The 27514-nt window shown below is 35.9% G+C and overlaps 1 protein-coding gene and 1 long non-coding RNA gene across 2 annotated transcripts in view; one reads left to right on the top strand and one right to left on the bottom strand.

Annotated features, from left to right (window-relative positions):
- Positions 1–27514, bottom strand: part of FBN2 (fibrillin 2) — a 280529-nt gene that overhangs the window by 184543 nt on the left and 68472 nt on the right. Inside the window, exons 6-7 of the mRNA XM_032156530.2 lie at positions 23817–24014; positions 5817–5942 (exon numbers count right to left, since the gene is read on the bottom strand). Coding sequence (XP_032012421.1) covers positions 5817–5942; positions 23817–24014 — 324 coding nt within the window. The remainder of the gene's footprint in view (positions 1–5816; positions 5943–23816; positions 24015–27514) is intronic.
- Positions 654–27507, top strand: LOC131383774 (uncharacterized). The gene is made up of 3 exons (XR_009214040.1): positions 654–1179; positions 26281–26384; positions 27334–27507. It is a non-coding gene; the product is annotated as an uncharacterized LOC131383774 (long non-coding RNA).

Genomic DNA, 27514 nt, shown 5'->3' with positions numbered 1-27514 from the left:
TATATAAAGAAAAGAAGTTTTATTTTATTGGCTTACGGTTCTGCAGGCAGTACAGGAAGCATGGCTAGAGAAGCCTCAGGAAACATACAATCATGGTGGAAGGTGAACAGGAAGCAGGCACCTGGCCAGAGCAGGAGAAAGAGAGGGAGAAGGGGGAAGAGCTACACACTTTCAAAAAACGAGATCTCATGAGAACTCACGCACTATCACGAGAACAGCAAGGAGGAAATCTGCCCCCATGATCTAATCACTTCCCACAAGGCCCCTCTTCCAGCACTGGAGATTACAATTTGACATGAGATTTGGGTGGGGATGCAGACCCAAACCATATCAACTACCTTCTGTGAACAAAGATAAAATTAGTTCAATTCCACTTTCTTATCCCCAACACCTGCAATTACAATTCTAAAGTCATAGTGAATGGATTATTTAGGCACAGAATACATTTTAACTTAATTAACAGAAAATATAACAAAAATCACTTAAGTGAATATGTAACACATCAGCCAGAGAGGCAGCAGAGAATACTTCAGAAAGAAACGTTTACTTTTTCAAGAATTAGCCCTCATGGGCTAACTTCTTAAAAGGCTCCATGGAAACCAGCTATTATGAGTGCAGTGCTTAAATTGGTCAATCCGGGGAGGGGGGCTTGAAGCAGTGGATTTGGATTAGAGCCAGTGAACTGCCAGGTCATACATCTGCAATCCCTGACGATACAAATAAAAAGTTCTCCCAACCATGAAAGTTGAAGTGAAGAAACAGAAATGAAGGTCAAGGCTCTCTCTTTTTTTGCCTTCATTTTATCAGGGCAGATAGACAATGCTTTTTCCAATCATGCAGCTTATAATCTCTACAGCCTGTGTCAGGATCATTAAACTGGATTTACTTCCAGCCTTGGTAGATTCTGGCCAGGGTACTACTACAAAATGCAATGGGCAAAGGGAGAATCACACTCTTACTGCAACTGCTGTCTCCATGAGTTTCCCCGTCAGTGCAGTCTCGGGCTAGGATGTGTGCCACCTGGTCATCCAACACCTTTGTTTGCTCAATAGCACTGGCTAGGAGCAAAAGCTTTGGAGTCAATCTAGCACACTGGCATTCTGGCTCTTCTGTTTCTCATCCATAGAATCCTAAGAAAGTTACTTGGCCTCTTTGTGCCTCAGCTTTTTCATCTCTAAGGTGAGTTAATAATAGTAACTAACCTCACAGCTCTGTGGTGATGATTTAATAAGATAACCCATGTAAAGTAGTTTAAATATTGTCTAGACTATAGTAAATGTTCAATTAATACAGCTTTTATTAATTTTATTTTGGTACATATATCCTGCTGGTAGAGTCAGGCAAGAAAAATAGTTCAGATACAATATGGTAAGTGAGGAATAAACTATTTGTGATGGGGGCAGAAAGCAGGTTTGAGTGTAGCATCCCTGACTTTCTTATTCGAGAGAGGGAATACATATGTTTTAACTACAGTGTTATAAATTAAGCTAAGATTATTTTCATGGTTTTTAAATTTATGACCCAAAAAGTCGTATCTGTTTCCAATGTTAGCAATCCCCTTGCTTCACTTTCCATTTTAATGTGTAGTTTTCCCCTTGAGAATGTTAATGGATTTATTTTTTATTTATTTTAAAATTAATATACTTTATGTAATATGAATAAGAGTAAGTACTTTTCAGTTTAGTACATAAAGTTTATTTTCCATGGTTTATCTAAGCAGACTTGGAACAGCAGCAGAGGAGACTGTGCCAACAATTTTATGAGTTTCATGAGCCTAAATAAATACATTTGTTGCCACAAATCTCAAACAACAAAATGCTGTGTTAATGGAACAAAGCTGAAAACTCTTCAAACTAAATTGCAAACAATTATCTGCCACATAAAGAGCCATTGAAGGGAAACTTTCCAATACAATGATGCTCTTTTTCTGCCTCCCATGTAAGCCAGGAAAGAATAACTAGCTCAAGGAATGTTAACGAAGGTATAATCTGGAAAGGAGGATCACGCAAGGACATCTGGCTCCTGCTTGCGCTTTATCTACACGGACTGAAATTCAAATGAAAATATTTTATTGTACAGAAGAAAAACGCTGAGCTGTCTTTTAGTGTACCATTTCATATTGATGTGTTCTCCTTCCCTTCTTCATTTAAATTAAATGGATATTTAAATTAATGGATGTTTGAACACAGGAAGTTAACTGAAACAGCCTTCTTTTTCATATGAAGAAATGGTTTATTCCACCAAAGAATCATTTTATCCACTGTATTACAGAATTAGGAAATTAGATTTGGGAACCAAACTGGCACAGCTGAAATAAACATGGTGGCAGTGAGAATCATGAGAGGTTTTTTTGAGATTCGGGACCCTAATTGAGCAAAGGGGGATAATAACTGGTTCTCCTTCAAACAGACACACACACACAATCACACGACATACACACACAGAGAGAGAGGAAAAGGGAGAAATACGTATTTCTTTCTGCTTTGGATTCAGATTTACAGCTTACCTAGTTGTCTATATCTGAATATGAGGGAAAAAGAGTCGCAGGAGAATCAAACAACATAAGCCTCCATGATAGATAGTGACAGATATGTTTCAAACATTAAGTTACGAGATGAATGCTGCCCCCAGCATTAAAAGATTTTTAATAAAAACTATATATGCTCAAACTTAAATTTTTGGCAGAACAAGCCTTTCAGAGTAAGATTTCTGTTAAGAAGACATCACAGTTAATGAGCAGAAGACATTTCTTTCTTTTGGCTAAAAAGCAAAGGTCCCTGACCTCAGAAGCATTACCTGCAGGTGACCAAAGAGGAACCACGACACAGAAGATCTAAACATTTGAAACTGCATTTAATGTTTACGTGCTCTTGGTCTCTCAATGGCAACCAAAGGAAAATCAAATTATTAACAAAACGAAAAATGTTAAGATGAAGCAAAAATTCCTTTGGGGAAGACCAGTAGCTTCTTTCCAAATTCAGTTTTAACTCTGGGCCCACATTTTACCTTCCGTTTGGACCTTCAGCCCAAGTCAAATAAACTAACTTATTATATATCCTACTCCCAATTAATCAACATATATTTGTTTGGAGACTACTAAATTGCTCTAGGCTCTGGGATACAGCACTAAAGACAGAGGCTCTGTCCTGAAGGATCTTATTCAAGGGTTGGAGTGAGATAGTTAATAAACAAATACACACAGAAAGTATCAACAACATAATGTTTAACGATTAATAAGCTAATTGCAGTTTCTTGTTAAGGATACCACCATTTTCCTAATCACTCAGACCCAAAATACTGAACTTACTTTTCTTATTTCTGAACAGACCTAGTAACTTAAAGACCAAAAAAGGTTTTTTAAGAGAATGTCATTGCTGTGTGAACAGAAATATGAAATGTGCTACTATAAAAACAAGAAGAACATCATCTTAAATCTGCCAATAGTACTATGTTTTATATTTGCACTGCAATTCACATAATAAATTAAAATATTTTACCTTTGATAGTTGATCAAAAGTAATTGCTGTAGTTATATTTTTATTTAGAGCAAACATTACATTTATGGCAAGATTTTTACAGACACTACATTATCCATAAAACTGACTATAATTCAAAACCTGTCACTAAGTGTAGCAACTGTTTATAGTTTTTCCAGATATATTATACTACCGATTACATTAAATAGTTTTATATAAACAAATATCACTTGTTATTTTATATAAAGAAACAATATTACCCAAAGAAAATTGAAAATAGCTGCTTTTAAGATATATTTAAATAAATATGACTTATACACAAGTAAGGCCTTCATAAAACCTTTATATTTCAAATTCTAATCACTACTTCTTCCAATTCTGCTATTCCCCACCAATCCCAAATATTAAATCATATAATTATTTCTGGGCAATGGTTAAATGGATTTGGCTGCCAGGACAGGAAGTAAAGAAAGGCACGACCGGATTCAGGGCTTTGGGTGGTGCCTACATGCTATCAATGTCCCTCTTTCCTAAAGAACATAGGCAAGTGGTGAATAAAGACTTGTACTGTCTTTCTTCCCACGTCTGGCTTGGCTCTGTATGTTGCTTTGATGAAATGTAACGTAGAAAAGCCTCATTCCATTTTTAACTAAGAAGAAATACATTGTTTGATGTGCATTAGAAATGTCACAACTACTATAATCAGTCAGTGGCTGTGCCTTCTCATCTATAATCAAACTTTGTTCCCAAGTACATCTAGTTTAGATATTAGTCCAGAAGTAAAAAGTGAAAGGGAGTGAGAAAAGTTTAAGCAACACAATCAAGCTACAAAAAGCCAGGAGAAAAAATACAAAAAGTGGCCAGTAAAAAGTGGCACAACCCAGAATTTCTGCAGATCCCTGAGTTTTTGGTCTAATGTTGGTGCTTCTTCAGGTAATTCAGGTATTTTTTCACGTCTTCCAAGTGTTACTTTCACCTTTCCACTACAGGCTGACTTTGACTATCGACAGTGTATTTAAGTAGTATAAGATACTTGGACATTCTTGTAAACAATTTCACAGAGAATTTATTTGGTCCTTAAAATAATCAACTGTGTTTTTTTAAACTTTCTTCTTAGAGGGAGCATGAAATTAATTTGTAATTATATAAAATGTATATAACTATAACAATTAATTTGGAGCTAAGTATACACGAACCAGAACAAATGAAAAAAAAAACAGGATAATACATGTCCCAAGGATTTATAAGATTATGGTTTCTGGTGATGAAACAATGGCATATGTACCTACATTCTACCTCTTATGAAATAATATAGTTCATATTGCTTTTTATTTTCTATAATTAAACTTTCAATTTTGCCTCTTCCCATTTTCTTTTTTACAAAGAGGAACACAGCTGTTTACAACCGATCAACAAAAAATAACTCAAACTACTTTTGTAAAGAGAAAGAGCAAAAGACTTAATTTGAGTTGACGATAATGCTTATGTCACAAAAAATGAGAACAGTTATAATCTATTGCCTTTAGAAAACTGCCTTAGATGAAATAAATTTATTTAAGTAACATAACTGAAAAGATAAACATTGTATCAAAACTACTAGAATCATCAAAACTATTCTAAATATCCAAGATCACTGAAGCTACATGCGCTTAGAAACTTCTTGCATTGTATAAAAATGATAGGTTTTGATCACCGATATATATAACAAGTAAATTTATTCTATTTAAGAACTGCTAGTGGAATTTACATTTCAATATTATAATCCATATTTAATATTGCAGAAAAGTATTAGGTTTTTTGATATCTTTATTTGAGCAAGGTATTCTTTATTAAGATATTTGTGGTGGTAATTTCCAAACTCTTCCTGAATCAATAAGCCATTTTAAAAATGTGGTGGCCAAACAATATTCAGTATACCAATTAGAACATTTTATTTTATAATATATGACATGGTGCCAACTACTAACACATCATTTACACATGATACTGTATATCACTTGGACTTATCTCTATCTCAATTCTCATTTTTTATATAACTCTATAAGTGAAATGGAAACCTACTTTATTAAGGAGAAACATAAATGGTTGGATTACCCCCATTCTTACTGCAACACAGCTGAGATAACAAACTAGATGCAAATGGTCATTGACTCTTTTCAAATCAAACCCACTAAGGCTACAATACCCAAACACAAAACTACTCTAGGGTTAAACCTATGCTTTCATAGTAGATGAAGAGTTTTAATTGTGACCAATAGTCTCCAAAATTTCAAATGAAGTCCTGTTTTTCTTTCATTAAAGTCAACAATTAGGCATGCTTCCCAAAGTAGAGAGACTCACCTTCACATTTCTGAGTAGTTTCACTCTGCTTGTGACCAGCAGGGCATCTGCATTCAAAAGAGCCCACTGTATTGATACAGTTTCCTCCTTGGCATATCCCTGGGATAGCCTGGCATTCATCAACATCTGCAAGAAGAAAACATTTTGAACATAGATGACACTGGTTTTCAGAATATCTATACTTTTTTTTTTTACTATAAAAACTTTATATAAACTTTCTTCTAAGAAACTCAGTTTTTCTCAAGAGAGTGGGGTTAGAGAAGTAAAACACCTTTGTATGCATGTTTTAATTTATGTAAATGGTATCATGTTATATATCTTAGTTTGTTTCTTAATTTTCCTTTTAGAATTTTGTTTTTAAGATCAATCCTGTTGTGGGAAGTCAGGGACCCCGAACGGAGGGACCGGCTGAAGCCATGGCAGAAGAACATAAACTGTGAAGATTTCATGGACATTTATTAGTTCCCCAAATTAATACTTTTATCATTTCTTATGCCTGTCTTTACTGCAATCTCTGAACATAAATTGTGAAGATTTCATGGACATTTATCACTTCCCAAATCAATATTCTTGTGATTTTCTATGTCTGTCTTTACTTTAATCTCTTAATCCTGTCATCTTCATAAGCTGAGGATGTAGGTAGCCTCAGGACCCTGTGATGATTGCGTTAATGCTACAAATTGTTTAAACATATGAAATCTGGGCACCTTGAAAAAAGAACAGGATAACAGCGATGTTCAGGGAATAAGGGAGATAACCATTAGGTCTGGCTGCCTGAGAGCTGGGTGGAACAGAGCCATATTTCTCTTCTTTCAAAAGCAAATAGGAGAAATATTGCTGAATTCTTTTTCTCAGCAAGGAACAGCCCTGAGAAAGAGAACGCACTTCTAGGGGGAGGTCTCTTAAATGGCCGCTCTGTGAATGTCTGTCTTTTACGGTTGTAAATAAGGGATGAAATAAGCCCCGGTCTCCCGTAGCACTCCCAGGCTTATTAGGACAAGGAAATTCCTGCCTAATAAATTTTGGTCAGACCAGTTGTCTGCTGTCAAACCTTGTCTCCTGATAAGATGTTATCAATGACAATGCGTGCCCAAAACTTCATTAGCAATTTTAATTTCACCCCAGTCCTGTGATCTCGCCCTGCCTCCATTTGCCTTGTATTATTTTATTACCTTGTGAAGCATGTGATCTCTGTGACCCACACCCTATTTGTACACTCCCTCCCCTTTGAAAATCACTAATAAAAACTTGCTGGTTTTGCGGCTTGTGGGGCATCACGGCACCTGCTGACAAGTGATGTCTCCCCCAGATAACCAGCTTTAAAATTTCTCTCTTTTGTACTCTTTCCCTTTATTTCTCAGACTGGCCGACACTTAGGGAAATAGAAAAGAACCTACGTGAAATAATGTTGAATTATCGGGGGTGGGTTCCCCCAATACATCCATACTGTTATGTGGACAATCTGTTGCTTCAGTTGGCTGCAGAACACTTAATGTGGTTCCACTCCTGATTATGGGCACTTCGTTTATCTTTAGCTTCTCAAAACCTCAGTGAATGGTACAGTGAATGTCTCCACTATGTTTCTTTGTGGAATTGAATGACTATGGAAATTGAGGACTCAGACTCTTTATCATTTTGCTGCAGACCCAGAGCAGAATTACTAGATCATAGGGTATAATGAATAAATAGTGTCAAGTCGTCCTTCAGAATGCCTGCAGGAGTCTTCATACCACTAGCAGTCTACACACCTCTACTGTTCATGAAGACTCCTGTATTTCTTCTTTCCTGCCAACACATGATATTACTATCCAATATCTTAATTTTCTTTTTTTTTTTTTTTTTTAGACTGAGTTTTGCCCTTGTTGCCCAGGCTGGAGTGCAGTGGCGTGATCTCGACTCACTGAAACCTCCACCTCCCAGGTTCAAGAGATTCTCCTGCCTCAGCCTTCCTGAGTAGCTGGGATTACAGGCATGCACCACCATGCCTGGCTAATTTTGTATTTTTAGTAGAGACGGGGTTTCTCCATGCTGGTCAGGCTGGTCTTGATCTCCTGACCTCAGATAATCTGCCCGCCTCAGCCTCCCAAAGTGCTGGGATTACAGGCATGAGCCACGAGCCACCGTGCCCGGCCTCCAATATCCTAATTTTCTTGTATTGTAAAGGAATATTGTAATACTATAAATATTATAATATTTATAATATTGTAAATATCCTAATATTGTAAAGGAATATTTCATACTATAAATATTATAATATTTGTAGTATTGTAAATATCCTAATATTGTAAAGGAATATTAATTATTACTTTAGTTTTCATTTGTCTAATTACTAGCTCCTACACTTATTAGCTTTTTTATTTCCTCATGTGAAAGTTGTCTATTTATATTCCTTGAACACTCTTATATTGGAATTGTTGGAATTGCTGTCCTCGTACTCTAAATTTAAAATTTCAGTTTTAGACATTGAAATTATCATCCTGTCCTTTAAACTGCCTATTAATTTCATCCACATAGGAACAGAAATCCTTAGAATTGACATAATAAAATTCATGAAGCGTTAATAAAGAATTTTTGGACTTTAAATGTAAAAGGAAGTTCTTCAGGTAAAATAAAAGTGAGATTCAAATTCTAACCTACACACAAAAAATGAAAAGCAGTAGGAATGGTAATATGTTAATAGAGATAAAATATATTTTCTTATTTTTTTAATTAACCTTAACAGAATTGATTTTTCCAAGCAACAACAACAATAATGTATTTTGGATATTATAACACATAGAAGTAAAAAGCATAACAACAATAACATGAAAAATTGAAGAGGTAAATGGTACCATTGTAAAGTTATTACATTATAAGTGCAGTGGCATTATACTATTTGAAAATAGAATGTAGTAAGTTAAATATGTATAACCACTAAAAAATAAGCAGAGATACAGCTAATAATCCAATTGTGGAGATAAACTGCAATACAAGAACATACACTATTAATCTAAGAGTCAGGCAAAGAGAAAAAGAGTAATAAAGAATAGGTGAGACAGACACGAGATAGTAAAATGACAGATTTAAACACAATAAAATAGATAATCATATGAGATGTCAGTGGTGGGAAAAATTCCATTAAAAAGTCTGATTGTCAGATTTTTAAAAAGCAAGACCCAATTTTAGGCTGCCTACAAGAAAACTTTGACATCTTAAAAAGTAAAGGGATGAAAAAGATATATTAAGAACTCAATAAAAAAAATCTGAAATGGCTATGTTAATACTATAAGTGGTACTCATCACAACAAGTAATATTGTGTGTGGATAAAAATGGACATTGCATAATGACAAAGGGTCAATTCATCAAGAAGACATGCTAATGCTAACTGTGTATGCATGATTATAAAGCATTAAACACCTGGAGCAAGGGTAATTTCAGCAGATAAAACTGAAAACAGAAATAGATAACCTGCAAGTATGTGGAAATTTCCACATTCTTCTTTTAACTAAAAGAATAAGTAGACTGAAAATCATCAGGGATATATTAGACTTGAACCATATTTTCAACCAACTTGTCCTAGTTGACATTTATAGAATACTCCACCTCACTTAAGCAGAGCACACATTCTTATCAAGCGCCCACAGAATATTTACCAAGAAAGACTATATTCTGAGGCCATGTAAAAGGTTCATTAAATGTAAAAGAAAGTTAAAATAATCCAAAATATGTCCTCCAAACACAACAGAGTTAAACTAGAAACTAATAAAGGAAAAAATCTGGAACAACCTCAAATATCTGAAATTTAAACAATATACTTTGAAATAATGCACAGGTCAAAGAAAAAAATCACATGGAAAAATAGAACATATTTTGAATTAACTTAAAACAAAGATACACCATATCAAAATTTGTAGGATGCAGCTAAAGTGGTGCTTAGAGGTAAATGTATAGCATTAAAAATGCTTATAGTACAAAAAGAGAAACTTCTAAAATCAGTGATCTGAGTTTCCATATTAAGACATTTTAAAAAGAAGAGCAAATTAAACCCAAAGTAAATGGAATCAATAAAATAATGATGATAAAATACAAAAAATAGAGATAATCAATTACTATAAAACCTGGCTTTTGGAAATACAAGTGAAAAAATCAGTTGATTTTTATAATAAACACTGTATATAAAAATAAACATGCAAATTTGTTAAAATCTATTCAAACTTACAAGCTTACCTAATATATTTATTAATGCTATATACTTAATTACAAAATAATGTATCTCATTGCAACAAATGTTAAAGACACAGAAAATAGAAAATTAAAGAAATAACCATTGATATAAATTTACTTCTGTCTTTTTAGACTTTTATTCACACACATATTCAGAATGGTGGTCTGTTTATTTAATGAGAATGAAACCATAGTATATGTGTTTTTCTGCATCTTGTTTTTCTTCATTATAAAATATTTCATGAACACATCTCTGTGTCAGTACATATCAATTTGCCCTATTATATTTTGGTAAGCTCAAAAGTTCTGTATATCTCAGTGTGTAAATTAGTGAATTCAAGCCTACAAATTATTTCTTCCTCCTATTAGCTATATCTATTGAACTAATTACAACAGTCGAAAGTATTTTTGTACTGAATTAAAGTAGATTTCAGTGTCTTATTAAAGGATACATGATGTAAACAAAAATCAACTATGAATACAATATATGGCAAGAAGTCTATATACTGAACATTCTAATTCAGCACATTTTAAACCTCATTATTATTATTACTGTTATTATTATTTTTTGAGATATTATTATTATATTTGCTCCTGTTGCCCAGGTTGGAGTGCAATGGCGTGATCTCGGCTCACTGCAACCTCCACTTCCCGGGTTCAAGCGATTCTCCTGCCTCAGGCCTCCTGAGTAGCTGGGATTACAGGCATGAGACACCTCGCCTGGCTAATTTTGTACTTTGAGTAGAGACAGGGTTTCACCATGTTGGTCAGGCTGGTCTCGAACTCCTGACCTCAGGTGATCCACCCGCCTTGGCCTCCCAAAGCGCTGAGATTACAGGCGTGAGCCACTGCTCACAGCCTTAAACCTCATTTTTAAATATACTACACTCCCACTCTCATTACAGTGTGGTACAAAAGAGCTCTAGAGACTTGTTTTCCTGGCAGATAAATCAGAGAAAAAATATGGTAAAAGCTGAAAAAAGAGACTAAGTCTATAAGACCTTAATATTATTCATAAAATTATAAGCTGCATACAGACTATAGTAGATTCAGTGATTTTTCAAAAAGAAAAACAATACAACATCATAGGATTTATTTTGTAACTGCCTAAAAAGTATTTTTTTTAGAAGGAGAATGAAACCCTTATTTTTGAAGTCTCCTAGACTCTGCAGTTATGTAGAATTAATTTCTTTTAGTTAGATCAAGTTAGCAGTTAAAATAAAAAAGAAAATTTAAAAGAAATCATATAGAAATAACCAAAAAATAACCAATTTGGACCAAGATGTGCTCTTTATAAATATAAAAAAGCAAGCCTCAAGCCTTCAAACTATGCAAGAATTTCTACATCTGCAAAGTCCTATCACAAGCAACTACTAATGATTGATTAATTCTCCAATGACCAGACTGTACAGATGTATCTTTGTTCATTCCTTCGATTCAGGCAAAAATTTACTATTTCTTTAAATTTTGAATTATTCCAAATCACATGTAACAATTTTATAGAACACAGTTATATATTTTGAAACTTACACCTTATTCAATAACGTCAGTCCATGTCTATTAAGGTTAAAAATAATGTAACAAAGCAACAATAATTCTAGTTTATAACCTCATTTATTCTCCAAATTCTCCATGTAAACTTGTTCTAAAAAATTAAACTTATTTTATTACATAAATTATTATTGGATGATATATTATTTTTAGTTCATGTCCAAATATGGAAAATATGTGCAGTATTATAAGCATATAAAAATCGTCAATTTAAGAAATTAATACTATATTTCATAGTGTCTTTTTTAACTTTTCTTGTTACCAAATTAGATCCATTTCTAATTTTAATTTTTTTACATTGAATTTGCTTTTTCTTTTTAATTTTTATAGTTTCGGGGATACAGGTGTGGGTTACGTGAATATGTTGCATAATGGTAAGGTTTGGGCTTCTAGTTAACCCATTATCCAAATAGTGAAAACTCATTAGGTACTCAATAGGTAATTTTTCAGTCCTCATCCCTCCTCTCAGCCTCTCTACTTTTGGAGTCCCCAGTGCTTATTATTTCCATTAGTAAACAGAAATTCTTATTTCTATACTCTGTAGATATTCACACATAATATTTTATTTCTATGAAAACAAATGTCTAACTTTAAGGACAGCAACTAAATAATAGGTCTATTTCTATTTGGAGTCTGAGGCATATGGGGTATCCTGGCAATCATTTAATATGGTTTGATCCAGACTGAATATCTACTCATGTATGATACACAAAATTCAAATGTTAAAATGATCATCAAAACAAGTATATATTGGTAACTTGATATCTGCAGGACTCTGAAATTGTAATAACAAGAACAGAGCATGGTTCTATCTCGATCCTATATCAACAAATGTCACCATCATGTTCCAGCTGTTAAAGTTAGAAGCCTAAGAGAGAAACTTGGCATGTTCCTCTCACTTATGTCACATCACTTCATCAGCAACAACTGCTTACTTTCCAAGAATATCTCAGATCTTTCCTCTGCTACTACCCGGTCTCAGCCTCCATCATATAGCACCTGGACTACTGCAGAACCTTTATAACTGGCTTCTTGGCATCCACTCTGGCCTTCCTATAACTGATGCTCCACAAAGCATCATTGTTTTAAATTTCCATTAAAAACGCTGTTTTTAATTTCCTTGAGATAAGAGAGAAGTATATAAACTTTGCATTTATTTGGGTAGTAATTCTTTGAAGGATGTTCATACCTGTCTTTTATGTTTTCTTTTTTTGTTGTTGGTTTTTTTTTTTTTTTCAGTTTTTATATGCAGGCCTTTCTCTTTATTATTCCTCTCTCAATGCAGCCATTTCCTGCTGAAATGCAGAGTGGGGAAGGCTCAAAGGAAATGCGTTGGTTTGAAACTTCTACAAGGCATAGGCCTGAAACTTTGTCACCAAACTCCTTCCCCAACTTTTTTTTCCCTTGAGTATCAATTTTCAACTGTCAGTTGGTAGTGTGACCCTTATATTTACAGATTACTTACTAGTGGTTCATACTTCCTCTTTGTCCTTCCACCCTCCTGTACCTCACTCAAGGAGTGTCTCTGGGCTGGAAGACTGGGTGGAGAATACTCAGAAATGGCTTGCCCCCACCGTTTCTCCTTCCATTACCCTCTGTTACTGTGAGGTTCTGAAGTAGATCTGTCTCTTATGGGAACATCTCCTCCTCTCCAATAGAACATCCACAATCCTAGCTCTCTGCTCTTAGTAGGTTCAAACACCTTTCAAGATGATGATACTCAGAGTAAATGCTTAGAAAACTCTCCCTGTCCCAGTGACTTCCCAACAGCTGCATGCGCTCACCACTGGTTTTGTTCCAGGATTTTATTTTAGAATGATGTGTTGTTCTCTATTATTCACTTTCATGTTAGTTTTTTTGTGAGGTTAGAAGAAGAGGAATATTCTGCTATCTTTAAATAGGAGTTTCTATAATTGAGTTTGCTTTAAGTTTTTTAATTGTATAGGATTAGCTTGTGTGAATACAGCATGAATTAAAGTTAGACTTCATAATGATCTCATTTACTTGGTTAATGTAGGCAGCCAAGACGAATTTGTTTTGGCTGTAACTATCTTTAATAATTTATTCTAATCAAATAAATCGGATAACAGCCAAGTTTACTTTTTACTTTGGCTATGTAGAAGGCTTGGAAATAACTTTCTACTCAGGGCATCTTCTGCTCGTTCGACAATTGAGGAGCTAGCAACAGCTGCCTGATTTCAGCTGAGATTAAACTCCTCTACTCTTCTCACATGCAGTCAGACTAAAGAAATTATGTTTCTGGTGCACTAACGCCATATGAAAAGAACATACACCAGCATTTGTTTTGCAGAAACCAACTTAGGGTCTGTATTGCTATTTCTTTATCATGACCTTATCCTGTGTCCTAGCTAGGGCCTGTGTCAAATATGTGAATTCCTGTGCATGTCACATTACCTGGAATGGAGCAGAGGCTTGGCATCAATGTTGCTATCATCAATGATGAAGCAAGAGATGAAATTTAACAAACAATTTTCGTCTGCTATATCTTCAGTTTTGAAGCATTTGAAGTAGTTTAAAAGCCTAATCCCTAAATATCACATGGTACAAATTAATAATTATGCCAGTTTAATTTTAATATATTTAAAAAAATTTTAGGAGCACCCTGTTCATTTGAAAACCTAAAAGATCCAAAGCCAAGTACTAATCTTAAACAAAATGTCACTCCTAATTAGAGCAGGTTCATGAGACTAAAGACAAAAAAAGAAGAAACTTTGTAAGAAAATTATACATCATATGCACATGGCAATTTGTGATATATTTAAAGTTCATAAATATTATTGGAAAAGGGCTTAATGACACTTTTAACATTTTTAATTCACTTGTTTTATGATAGCTTAAATTTTAAGTCTTATATGGGTTAACTTTGGTCCTTTAGTGTATAATAAAATGGAAGAAAGTAGATTAAATGTGGATTAAGCACAACGGCTAAAACTCAAATGGCTCTCAATATTAAAGCCATCAAGAATTGATATGACTGATTTCATAGCACCCTAGGAGGGCAAACCTTTCTGACATTGCTTAAGTCCAGAATGTTAGCATGGCAACAGTTTAAAATAAAATATGGGGCCAAGATGGCCGACAGAAGCAGCGCCACTCAGAGGCTCCCATCAAAAAAAAAACAAACTAAGAGTGTGAATCCTTCACTGGCAACCAACGTATCCAGGTTCTTTCATCAAAGTTGACTAGAAGGCTGGCGTGATCCACAGAGAAGGATGAGCAGCGTGGTGCGGCGGCCCACCTGAGTGCCACTCGGGGATGGGGAACCCCCTCCCTGCAGCCAAGGGAGGCCATGAATGAGTGTGCTATCCAGCCTAGGAAACTTTTTTTCCACGGAACTGTGCAACCCACGAATCGGAGGATCCCACTCACAAACCCACACCACAGGGGCCTACCGTCTCAACCCTGGAACGTACAGATTATTACAGCCTCTGAGTAGGAATCTGCTTAAGCCTATGGAGCTCCTGGGCGGTTGTGGTGACCAGCACCAGCTGCTGCTGTCTGCTCTCTAACTAAGCCTTTTGAGCTCCTTGGGGGAGGGGCAGCAAAAAAGAAAAAAAAAAAAAGCAACTGCTGAACACACTAAACTCTCTGGGTAGGGGGAAGGGCTGCACCTATTTCTATAGCTCTTGGCTGTGCTTTTCCCCTGCTGGAGCCAGGGAGGTTGGATGGCTTGGTCCCAAGACTTGTCCTCACAGCCCAACACACTGGCTGTGGCAGTCTGAGGCCAGAGTGCCTCTTCAGGTCTAACCCTGACCCATCCTCCCTCAATGGGTGGGGCCTCCCTGCAGGATCTCCAATAACTCCAGCCAGAGGCTCAGCGACACAATTTGGATCTCCCTGGGCCTGAGCCCTAGGGGGAGGGGTGGCTGCAGTCTCTGGGGATCAGCAGACTTAGCCTCTCCTGCTGGTAGTTCAGAGGAACTGGGCAGCCCGGGCGAGTGGGTTTCCCCCCAGGGAAACACACTCTCTCCACCAAAGGACAAACTGCTCCATTAAACGGATCCTGCTCCCAGTGCCACCCAACTGGGTGAGACCCTCCAAAAGGGGTTGTCAGACTCCTTATACAGGAGAGATCCTATTGGCATCAGGTTGGTGCCCCTAGAGGTGAGAGGTCCCAGAAGGAGCAGGCACCCATCTTTGCGGTTCTCTAGCCTCCTTGAGTGACATCTCTAGTCATGGGGGTGAATCAGATGAATAAGGCCTGAAGTGAACCCCCAGCAAACTGCAGCAGCCCTACAGAAGAGGGTCCTGACTACTGAAAGAAAGACAAACAAGCAGAAAGTGACAACAACAGCATCAACAGCAACAAAAAGGCCCCCATAAAAGCCCCATCCAAGGGTCAGCAGCTGCAAAGACGGAAACTAGACAAACTCACGAAGATGAGAAAGAATCAATGAAAAAATGCTGAAAACACAAAAGGCCAGAGTGCCTCTTCTCCTTCAAATGACTACAACATCTCTCCATCATGGGTGCAGAGCTAAACAAAGGATCAGATGGACGAATTGACAGGAGTAGGCTTCACAAAATGGATAATAAAAAACTATGATGAGCTAAAGGAGCATGTTCTAAGCCAATGCAAAGAAGCTAAGAACTTTGATAAAAGGTGAGAGGAATTGCTAACTAGAATAACCAGTTTAGAGGGGAACATAAACGACCTAAGGAAGCTGAAAAACACAGCATGAGAACTTCATGAAGCATACACAAGTATCAACAGCCAAATCGACCAAGTGGAAGAAAGGATATCAGAGTCTTAAGATCACCTTACTGAAATAAGATATGCAGACAAGAATAGAGAAAAAAGAATGAAAAGGAATGAACAAAGCTTCAAAGAAACATGGGACTTCATAAAATGACCGAACCTACGACTGATTGGAGTACCAGGAGGAGACAGGGAGAATGGAAACAAGCTGGAAAACAGACTTCTGGATATTATCCAGAAGAACTTCCCCAACCAACCAAGACAGGCCAACATGCAAATTCAAGAAATACAGAAAACACCATTAAGATACTCCATGAGAAGATCAACCCTAAGACACATAATCATCAGATTCTTCAAGGTTGAAATGAAGGAAAAACTGTTAAGGGCAGCCAGAGACAAAGGTCAGGACACCTTCAAAGGGAACCCCATCAGACTAACAGTGGACCTCTCAGCAGAAACTCTACAAGCCAAAAAATACTGGGGGCCAATATTCAACATTCTTCAAGAAAAGAATTTTCAACACAGAATTTCACATCCAGCCAAGCTAAGCTTCATAAGCAAAGGAGAAATAAAATATTTTCCAGAAAAGCAAATGCTGAGGGATTTCGTTACCACCAGGCCTCGTCCGCAAGAGCTCATGAAAGAAGCACTAAATATGGAAAGGAAAAACCAGGACCAGACACTGCAAAAAAAGAAAAAAAAAAAAATATATACATATATATAAAGACCAATGACACTATGAAGAAACTGCATGAACTAGTGTGCAAAATAACCAAATAGCATTATGATAACAGTATCAAATTCACACATGACAATACTAACCTTACATGTAAATGGGCTAAATGCCCCAATTAAAAGACACTTATTGGCAAACCGGATAAGCTGTCAAGACCCATTGGTGTGGGTGTGCTGTATTGAGGAAACCCATCTTACATGCAAAGACACACACAGGCTCAAAATAAAGGGATGGAGGAATATTTACCAAGCAAATGGAAAGCAAAAAAATGCAGGGGTTGCAATCCTAGTCTCTGACAAAACAGATTTTAAACCAGCAAAGATCAAAAAAGACAAAAAAGGGCATTACATAATGGTAAAGGGAATAATTCAACAAGAAGAGCTAACTCTTCTGTTGAATTCATAAAAGCACCCAGATTCATAAAACAAGCTATCAGAGGCCTGTAAAGAGACTTAGACTTCCACACAATAATAGTGGGAGACTTTAACACCCCACTGTCAGTATCAGACAGACAAATGAGACAAGAAATTCACAAAAATATTCAGTACTTGAACTCAGCTCTGCATCAAGTGGACCTACTAGATGCCTACAGAACTCTCTGCCCCAAATCAACAGAATATACATTCTTCTGAGTGCCACTTATTCTAAAATTGACCATATAATTGGAAGTAAAACACTCCTCAGCAAATGCAAAAGAACCGAAATCATAACAGTCTCTCAGACCACAGTGCAATCAAATTAGAACTCAGGATTAAGAAACTCAGTCAAAACCACACAATTACGTGGAAACTGAACAACCTGCTCCTGAATGACTCCGGGGTAAATACTGAAAGTAAGGCAGAAATCAAGAAGTTCTTTGAAACTAATGAGAACAAAGAGACAGCGTACCAGAATCTCTGGGACACAGCTAAAGCAGTGTTAAGAAGGAAATTTATGGCACTAAATGCCCACATCAGAAAGCTACAAAGATCTCAAATCGACACCCTAACATCACAATTAAAAGAGCTAGAGAGGCAGAGCAAACTAACCCAAAAGCTAGCAGAAGACAAGAAATACCTAAGATCAGAGAAGAACTGAAGGAGTTAGAGACAAGGAAAACTCTCCAAAAAAAATCAATGAATCCAAGAGCTGGTGTTTTGAAAAAATTAATTAAATTGATAGACTGCTAACTAGACTAATAAAGAAGAATAGAGAGAAGAATCAAACAGACACAATAAAAAATGATAAAGGGGATATCACCTGACCCCACAGAAATACAAACTACCATCAGAGAATACTATAAACACCTCTACATAAATAAACTAGAAATCTAGTAGAAATGGATAAATTCCTGGACACATACACCCTACCAAGACTAAACCAGGAAGAAGTTGAACCCCTGAATAGACCACTAACAAGCTCTGAAACTGAGGCAGTAATAGCCTACCAACCAAAAACAGCTCAGGACCAGACGGATTCACAGCTGAATTCTACAAGAAATACAAAGAGGAGCTGGTTGCATTCCTTCTGAAACTATTCCAAACAATTGAAAAGAAGGCACTCCTCCATAACTCATTTTATCAGGCCAGAATCATCCTGATATCAAAAACTGGCAGAGACACAACAACAACAACAACAAAAACTTGCTAAAAAAAAAAAAAAACGACAAATTGTGAAAATCTTCAATAAAATACTAGCAAACTGAATCCAGCAGCATATCAAAAAACTTATCCACCACCATCAAGTCAGCTTCATCCCTGGGATGCAAGGCTGGTTCAATGGTTCAACATACACAAATCAATAAACGTAATCCATCACATAAACAGAACCAAAGACAAAAACCACATGATTATCTCAATAGATGCAGAAAAGACTTTTGATAAATTCAACATCGCTTCACGTTTAAAACTCTTGGTAAACCAGGTATTGATGGAACATACCTCAAAATAATAAGAGCTATTTATGGCAAACCCACAGCCAATATCATAGTGAATGGGCAAAAGCTGGAAGCATTCCCTTTGAAAACTGGCACAAGACAAGGATCCCCTCTTTCACCACTCATATTCAACATAGTATTGGAAGTTCTGGCCAGGGCAATCAGGCAAGAGAAAGAAAGAAAGAGGATTCAAATAGGAAGAGAGGAAGTCAAATTGTATCTGTTTGCAGATGACATGATTGTATATTTAGAAAACCGCATCATCCCAGCCCAAAATCTCAAGCTGACAAGCAATTTCAGCAGTTTCAGGATACAAAATCAGTGTGCAAAAATCATAAGCATTCCTATATACCAATAATAGACAAACAGAGAGTCAAATCATGAGTGAACTCCCATTCACAATTGCTACAAAGAGAATAAAATACCTAGGAATACAACTTACAAGGGATGTGAAAGGCCTCTTAAAGAAGAATTACAAAACACTGCTCAAGGAAATAAGAGAGGACACAAACAATGGAAAAACATTCAGTCCTCATGGATAGGAAGAATCAATATCGTGAAAATGGCCATACTATCCAAAGTAATTTATAGATTTAATGCTATTCCCATTGAACTGCCATTGACATTCTTCACAGAATTAGAAAAAAAAATTTTAAATTTCATATAAATCAAAGAAGGCCCTGTATTGCCAAGACAATCCCAAGCAAAAAGAACAAAGCTGGATGCATCATGCTACCTGACTTCAAACTATACTACAAGGCTACAGTAACCAAAACAGCACGGTACTGGAACCAAAACAGACATACAGACCAATGGAGCAGAACAGAGACCTCAGAAATAACACCACACATCTAGAAGCATCTGATCTTCAACAAACCTGACAAAAACAAGCAATGGGAAAAGGATCTCCTAATTAGTAAATGGTGCTGGGAAAACTGGCTAGCCATACGCAGAAAATTGAAACTGGACCCCTTCCTTATACCTTATACAAAAATCAAGATGGATTAAAGACTTAAATGTAAAATCCAAAACCATAATAACCCTAGAAGAAAACCTAAGTAATACCATTCAGGACATAGGCATGGGGAGAGCCTTCATGACAAAAATGCCAAAAGCAATTGCAACAAAAGCCAAAATTGACAAATGTAATTGAATTAAACTAAAGAGCTTCTGCACAGCAAAAGTTAACTATCATCAGAGTGAACAGGAAACCTACAGAATGGGAGAAAATTTTTGCAATCTACCCATCTGACAAAGGTCTAATATCCAGAATTTATAAGGAGCTTAAACATATTTACAAGAAAAAGACAAACAACCCCATCAAAAAGTGGGCAAAAGATATGAACAGACACTTCTCAAAAGAAGGCATTTATGTGGCCAACAAACATGAAAAAAAGCTCATCATCACTGATCATCAGATACATGCAAATCAAAACCACAATGAGATACCATCTCACACCATTCAGAATGGTGATTATTAAAAAGTCAGGAAACAAGAGATGCTGGCGAGGCTGTGGAGAAATAGGAATGCTTTTACACTGTTGGTGGAAATATAAATTAGTTCAACCATTGTGGAAGACAGTAATGGCGATTCCTCAAGGGTCTAGAACCAGAAATACCATCTGACCCAGCAATCCCATTAGTGGACTTATTCCCAATGAATTATAAATCATTGTACTGTAAAGACACACGCACACATATGTTTATTGCAGCAGTATTTATAATAGCAAAGACATGGAACCAACCCAAATGCCCATCAATGACAGACTGGATAAAGAAAATGTGGTACGTACACATCATGGAATACTATGCAGCCATAAGAGGGAATGAGATCATGTCCTTTGCTGGGACATGGATGAAGCTGGAAGCCATCATCCTCTGCAAACTAACATAGGAACAGAAAACCAAACACTGCATGTTCTCACTCATAAGTGGGAGTTGAACATTGAAAACACGTGGACACAGAGAGAGGAATAACACACACCAGGGCCTGTTGGGGGGTAGGGGAGGGAACTTAGAGGACGGGTCAATAGGTGTGGCAAACCACCATGGCACACATATACTCCTGTAACAAACCTGCACGTTCTGCACATGCATTTGTTTTTTTAATAAGAAATAAAGCAAAATAAATAAATAAAATAAAATTACTGATTTTCTCACAGCTTAATTTCTTTAAGTATTATCTTAATTTCCTGTTGTCCCTCATTTTCCACAGCTACCCTGTTTGTTGCAAGAGCATGTTTCATTCACAACTAATTGCATCAGCTACAGGATATCATTATCTTCTGAACTTCAAAAGAACTATGATTTAGAGGCAGTGTTAAGCTATTTAGAGTTATCATCCACATAGTTGAAATTTATTTTTAACTCCATAAAACTTCTCAATCATGCTATAAAAAAGATCACTGTTAATTTTTAATGGCATACATGTACCATGTTTTAATGTATCATTTTTTCATGCCCCATCTCTTCCAAATTAATTTGGCATAAGTATTCAGGAAACAGTCTAGGAATTTAAAGGGAAAAAATGAAATCATTTAAGACATTTAAGATGTCTTAAAATAGCCTGAACTATGGATTAGTATTTAATTGAGAACTTTCTGACTATGCCATGATTTTGAAATAAAGCAGAACTTTTCAACATGCTTTTCCAGACATTTTAATCATGTGGCAAATTTCATTTTGTTCCTGTTACTGTGTTAATCTCTTAGATTTTTAGGCAAATGGAGCCTGAAATTTATCTTTGTAGCATAAACAAAATCAAATAAGTAATCCTTCAGACATTACTAAACCCTAAAGGACATTCAGAAGTTTGAGATCAGATGACACATTTTTTATAATTGTGTTTGGGAAAAAAACTAGGCCTCTGACAAAGTATGAAAGTAAAAAAGTGTACGTATAAATACAGAACATAAGGAAAGTCAATAATTTGGAATGTTTTGGTTGAAGTTAAAGGCTTTTCTTAACCTGAACTGTTTCTTTCTCTGAAATAGTGGGTTTTAGAAGTATTTCAATCTTAATGTCATTTATTAATTCAAAGGGTATTTGCCGAGCTTCTACTATATCTTAGGCACTGTTCTAGATGTCTGAGACATCAGTGAATAAGTGAAAAAGATTTCTGCAGTCATAGAGCTTACATTCTAGCCAAAAGAGAATTAAAAACAACAAAGAAAATAAGTTAGTATGTTAGAAGGTAATAAAGGGTACAGAATAAACAAGAAGTAGTACTATAGTAAATCCGGTCATCATTAAACTAGTAAATCAATACAGTAGAGTATTTTATTTTTAATAATAATCTATATCCACTATATAAATTACATGGCAATCTATATACTAAGATGTAGTAAAGACTATATGGAGCACAGTAAAGACAGATACAACATAATATAGAATATCTTCCTGTAGAAGAAACTGTTGCACTATCAGGAACTCTATATAATCCGACTAATATTCATACCAAAACATATAGAATTTTACTATCCATAGTAAACAACAGATTAAAAATGGCATTTGACTCAATCTTCATCATTGAGGCCTGAGCTGTGTTCATCACTAAAAAGAACTATTCTAACTCCACAGTTCACATATGTGAGCTTTCACATGTGATTAAACAAAAAGTTGGTAAATGTTTTAGTTACATAGTCATCCCCTTGGTATCTCCGTAGTTCTGATTCAAAATGATTTTAGAAATAGACCATTTTAAAAATATACCTTTTATAAAACTACAACACTAACAAAAATCTGTGGATGCTGCTGTCAGGGACACATTTACAAAATTATGCATAACACTCACATTTTGTTATTCAATGAACTAAAGTTATGTATGCGCTCCCCAAACTATAATTCTCATTTGAGATTTAGGACACTGACCAGGCTTTCTACAATGTAAGATTTACACAGGCCCAATAGATAACATCTTCACTTGCGACACAGCTTACTAACATCAATTTGAAAGACTTTGTATCTAACTTTGTACATGTTTTAATTATAGGAAATAACCTTAACTCTCCAAGTCTCAAATATGAATATTATTTATGTGAATAATACAAAAATAATTTCTGTTTTCCTGTGATCTTACTGCTATGCAATATGAAGCAACTGCCATTTGAGAAGTCATCAGAGACCGTGTCTGAGCTCTAAAAACGGATTTAAGGCATATGATATCAGAGAAGTTGCTAGAAAAAGGTAAGAATTGTGGCAGCTGAAAATTAATTAAAATAATTAACCAGGAAACAGGTAACAATTTTTGGCTACTTGGATTGTAGTCTACTAAGGTAGCCTCCTCAGGGCCCTGATCTGGCTCTAATATAGAAATCAGTGTCATGAATGTAGTTAGGGAGTATCAAAACCCAGAGATCACGACCAACCCAGGTTACAAACTCTGTAATAACTGCAATCAAGGACAAAGTTCACATTTTGTCTTTGAAGACACTATTAATAATGATAGAGTGCCAATATTAGGTGGCTTTCTTCTCCTTGTTACTTGGGTTCAGGTTCTCATAACTTGAATGAGATAAGGAGAGAAAAAATAGGTTTTTTCCTGGGTATTTGCATGTGTATAGTTCAGGGAGGAGTCATGCCATCTAGATGAAAATAGAGTGGTTCATCCTCTGATTGTATTAAATATTTTACACTGTATTTTTACATTTCCCCCAATTCTTCATCTCTTTCTCTTCTCCATTAATGTCAACAGTTGAAACAATTATTTATTAGGTGGCTAAAAGATAAACCTTCTCTGGTCAGGGTTGTTAACGAGGCCACTCTTGGAAATCAGTATTCTGTTAAAGCTACCATCCAGTGCCAGATTCTCCAACTCCAGTAAAAAGAGAAGTGGCAGGTCTGCGACGGTGTGCACAGGCAGACAGCTGACTCACCTTGGCAAGCTCCAGTGCGGATGTTGGGGATGAAACCCCGCCGGCAGGGCTGAGGCTGGGCTGGACACATCTCACAGGGATGGCCCCACGCCCGTCCAATGGTGGCACAGCACAGAGTCTTCGTGCAGACAATGCCTGTCAGCTGCCCTTGGCACATCTGGTTGTTGACCTGAGTGAAACACGGGCCTGTCCTATAATCTGGAATGTGAGAGAAGAAAGAAAGACAGGTTTTATGATCATATACTAATCTTATACCAGTGCCTCCAAATGCATAAAACAGAGACTATTTCTTCTGACCAAAGTGTCCAAAGACAAAAGGCTAGAGAGTTTCATGTTAAAAATTCATAATTTTCCATTCATGAGAAGTACCTTAAGAGACTTCAATGTATTCCACACTAGACATTGTAAATGGGTGGCTCAGGGCTGTGTCTGGGATACAGATGTGCCTTCTTGACCTGAATAATGCTTTTACAGAATTTAAATTAGCAGCCAACATTGTAAACTTGGGAAATTCCACATGAAATTTGTATTTCTGGCTTCTCTTGAAAAATCTGAAGTTCTGGTCATGCTAGACCTGCCATGTCACACGGCACTGGTGGGATGAAGTGTGTTTTCTCCAGACACCACAGCCCCAGCCACCGCTAAGTCCCAGCTCGGTACATTCACTGATGTTCCCTTCCGGGGCCCTGAAGGCATCAGCATTAATGACTCCTCTTTACTTAGCAGAGATTTTCTTTTCTGACTAGGTGAACAAGAGTTTAGAAAATTAAAATGAATCAATAAAGATATGCTTCTTCCATATCACACATATATTTGGGCAATCTAAACTGCCTATAAATATTCAGTTCTAACAATCTGATTTCTGTTTCTGTGTCAGTCAGTTTAGTTCTATGGGTAGCCTAGTTAGGAAGACCCCATTAATAAGGCACATAGTCATGAATTCTTTACAGGTAAGTTAATATTATATGATCGCTCCTCTGTAGCAGGTGACTGTACATTGTGCAGCTCTGTTATGGTGATAACAAAAGCCTTAGTAAATGTATGGCATGTGTGATACATAGGCAAATTCTTCTATGAATATTGAGTACAGTCCATTTAGATCCTTGCCTCTCAAGGTTTCTATGGACCAGCAGCATCAGCATCACTTTGGGGCTGGGTAGAAATGCAGACTTAAGCCCCACCCTGACTCACTAACCCGGGTTCTGCATTTTTTAACAAGACAGGGCATTAATATGCACCTTGGAGTTTCAGAGGGGCGGATTTAGCCTGCAGGCAGTTTGAAAGTTAGTACTGCGTATTTCTACTCTATCCTGCTTTCTTTTATGATTTACTTGCAGTGAAATTTTTGGATGATCGGTAAAACAGAACTGAATCATGAACTAAATAATTTTTAATTTCAGCTTTGTTGTTGTTGCTGTTTTCAGAGATACAAGAGATCAGAGAAAGGTCAGTTTTCTCAGGATTCACCAATTCAATTATTCTCATTTGCTATAAAATACAACAGAAATACATGAAAAAGTTGTGTGTTTTTCCTTACACACAGGGATTATGTCAATACAGTTTATTAATTCTTGGGAATACAAAATACCACTCAGGTTTCTTGATAAGGTCTAACATAAATGATATTATTCTACTCCAAGGGGAAAGCTACACAGATTTAATTCATAGTTTTATAAGAACAAAACTACCTGACATTTAAAGGAGGAAGAGTCAATAATGCTGGTATAATTTTTATGAAAAACTGTTTCTAGGAAAATCAAACTTGGATATAATTTAACATTGAAAATGCTAAGCTAGGAAGTCTTAGATATCATATAAATGCTGCAGTACAACAAGAAAAACCTTAAAACCACATAAAACTTCGATTTGCTTTAAAGAAGAATGAGGCTGTCTCCGATAGAAGCAAAGAACCGTTTAAAAATTCAATATAAAGAAACAAAATCGAGAATAGGTAATTTTTTGGCAAGCCATTTTAACATTGTTACTCTGCAGCTGAACTTCAACAAAAATAGCTCATTTTAATCCCTTGCATAAGAACAACAGATGTGCTGGCTGCAAGTCTCATTTTTGAAAAAGATCTTTGTAGTATACGTGAAGATATGTCAACCTTATAAATAAACACACTTCCTATACTGCAAATTGTCAGGTTGCAAACTTTTAAAATCTATCCTATTGTCCTTCAGACATAAATATTTTGTCATTTTAAATAAATATTAAATTCCTAATTATAAGTTATATCAAGTTCTGAATACGTGGGGAAAAGTCATTTTTTTGAAAAAAACATATAAAAACACATATTGTTTTTAGGTTGATATGTGAATACCCATGTTCACATTCTATGCACTTTTAGGATTCCCAGAATGAAATCTGCACAGTCTCCCTCATAACCAAATTCATAAATAAACCAACTTGTCAGTAGATTCATTCCTTCTTCTAACTATACCTTGAAATTATGTCCTCTTAGTACCGTCTCTGTGGAGAAGGGGAATATCTGGACAAGGACAGCTGTTTGTCCTCTGCAAATGACCTTTCTTGTTGAAGTCACTAATTAAGGCAACCTTCCACTTGGTAAGAATAGAGTTGACCATTTCTTACTTGTTTCGCCTACATTTTACTCCTTACAAAATATGCTGAATCTATGTTTGTGTATGATGACAATTTGCTTTCTGGTTGGTAACTAAATAGTTTAAAATTTAAACTTACAATCTTATCTACTAATTCAAAAATTACTATCATGTAAAATAAGAACAAATACTAGATATTGTAAAAGAATTTAAATTTCCTGATAGGGTTAAAACATCCTGTCCCAAACTCTACCTGCAGTTTAATTATGGACAAAAGAGTCCTTAAAATACCTTAATTAATTGTGATTGGCCACACATTCTCTTCATAAAAGTTGCACTGTGGGAAAAATACTGATGTATACCATGCTAACCATTCATAGTCACAAGCATGCTTGCAGTGTGTTAACTAAGTGTAAAAGGGGGAAATTGCCTATCACTTAGTATGTTGGAACTAATGACCTATAAACAGTTATGTTACACATTATGACATGACCAAGAAAATTTTGTTAAAAATTAGGCTGTGAAACACAAAGATTGCTAGTTTGATTTTCTAATATCTAAGTGCAACATGGCATCTTAATTTGCTTATGCAATTTCCCTTTTTATTCACATTAAACAATTAGTGCAATTAGCAAGCTTATCAAAAACTTTGGCTGCTAATTGTTTTGTTTTCTCAATAACTATAGGAAGGTGTAATTTATGTACCATAATTCACCTGTTTTAAGTGTAAAATTCAATGGTTTTTAGTAAATTTATTGAATTATGCAACCATCACCACAATCCAGTTTTAGAACATTTTCATCACCCAAAAAGAACTTGTGTCCGTTCCCTGTCCCAGCCTCAGTCAGCCACTAATCTAGTTTCTGTGACTATAAATTTGATTTATCTGAACAATTAATGTAAGTGAAATCATATAATGCGTGGTCTTTTTTTGTCTTGCTTCTTTCACCTAGCATAATGTTCATCAAGACCATACGGCAGCATGGATCAGTACTTCATTTCTTCTAATTGCTGAATAAATTTCCATTGCATGGCTATACCACATCTGTTAACCAGTCTGTGGCCATCTGGGTTGTTTTTACTTTTGGGATATTATAAATAATGCTGCAATGAACATTTGCATGAAAGTCTTTG

Source organism: Hylobates moloch, unplaced genomic scaffold (genome assembly GCF_009828535.3).
Source record: "Hylobates moloch isolate HMO894 unplaced genomic scaffold, HMol_V3 SCAFFOLD_6, whole genome shotgun sequence".
NCBI lineage: Eukaryota > Metazoa > Chordata > Mammalia > Primates > Hylobatidae > Hylobates > Hylobates moloch.
Note: the sequence above shows the minus strand (reverse complement) of the source record. Positions and strands in the feature narration are given on the sequence as shown.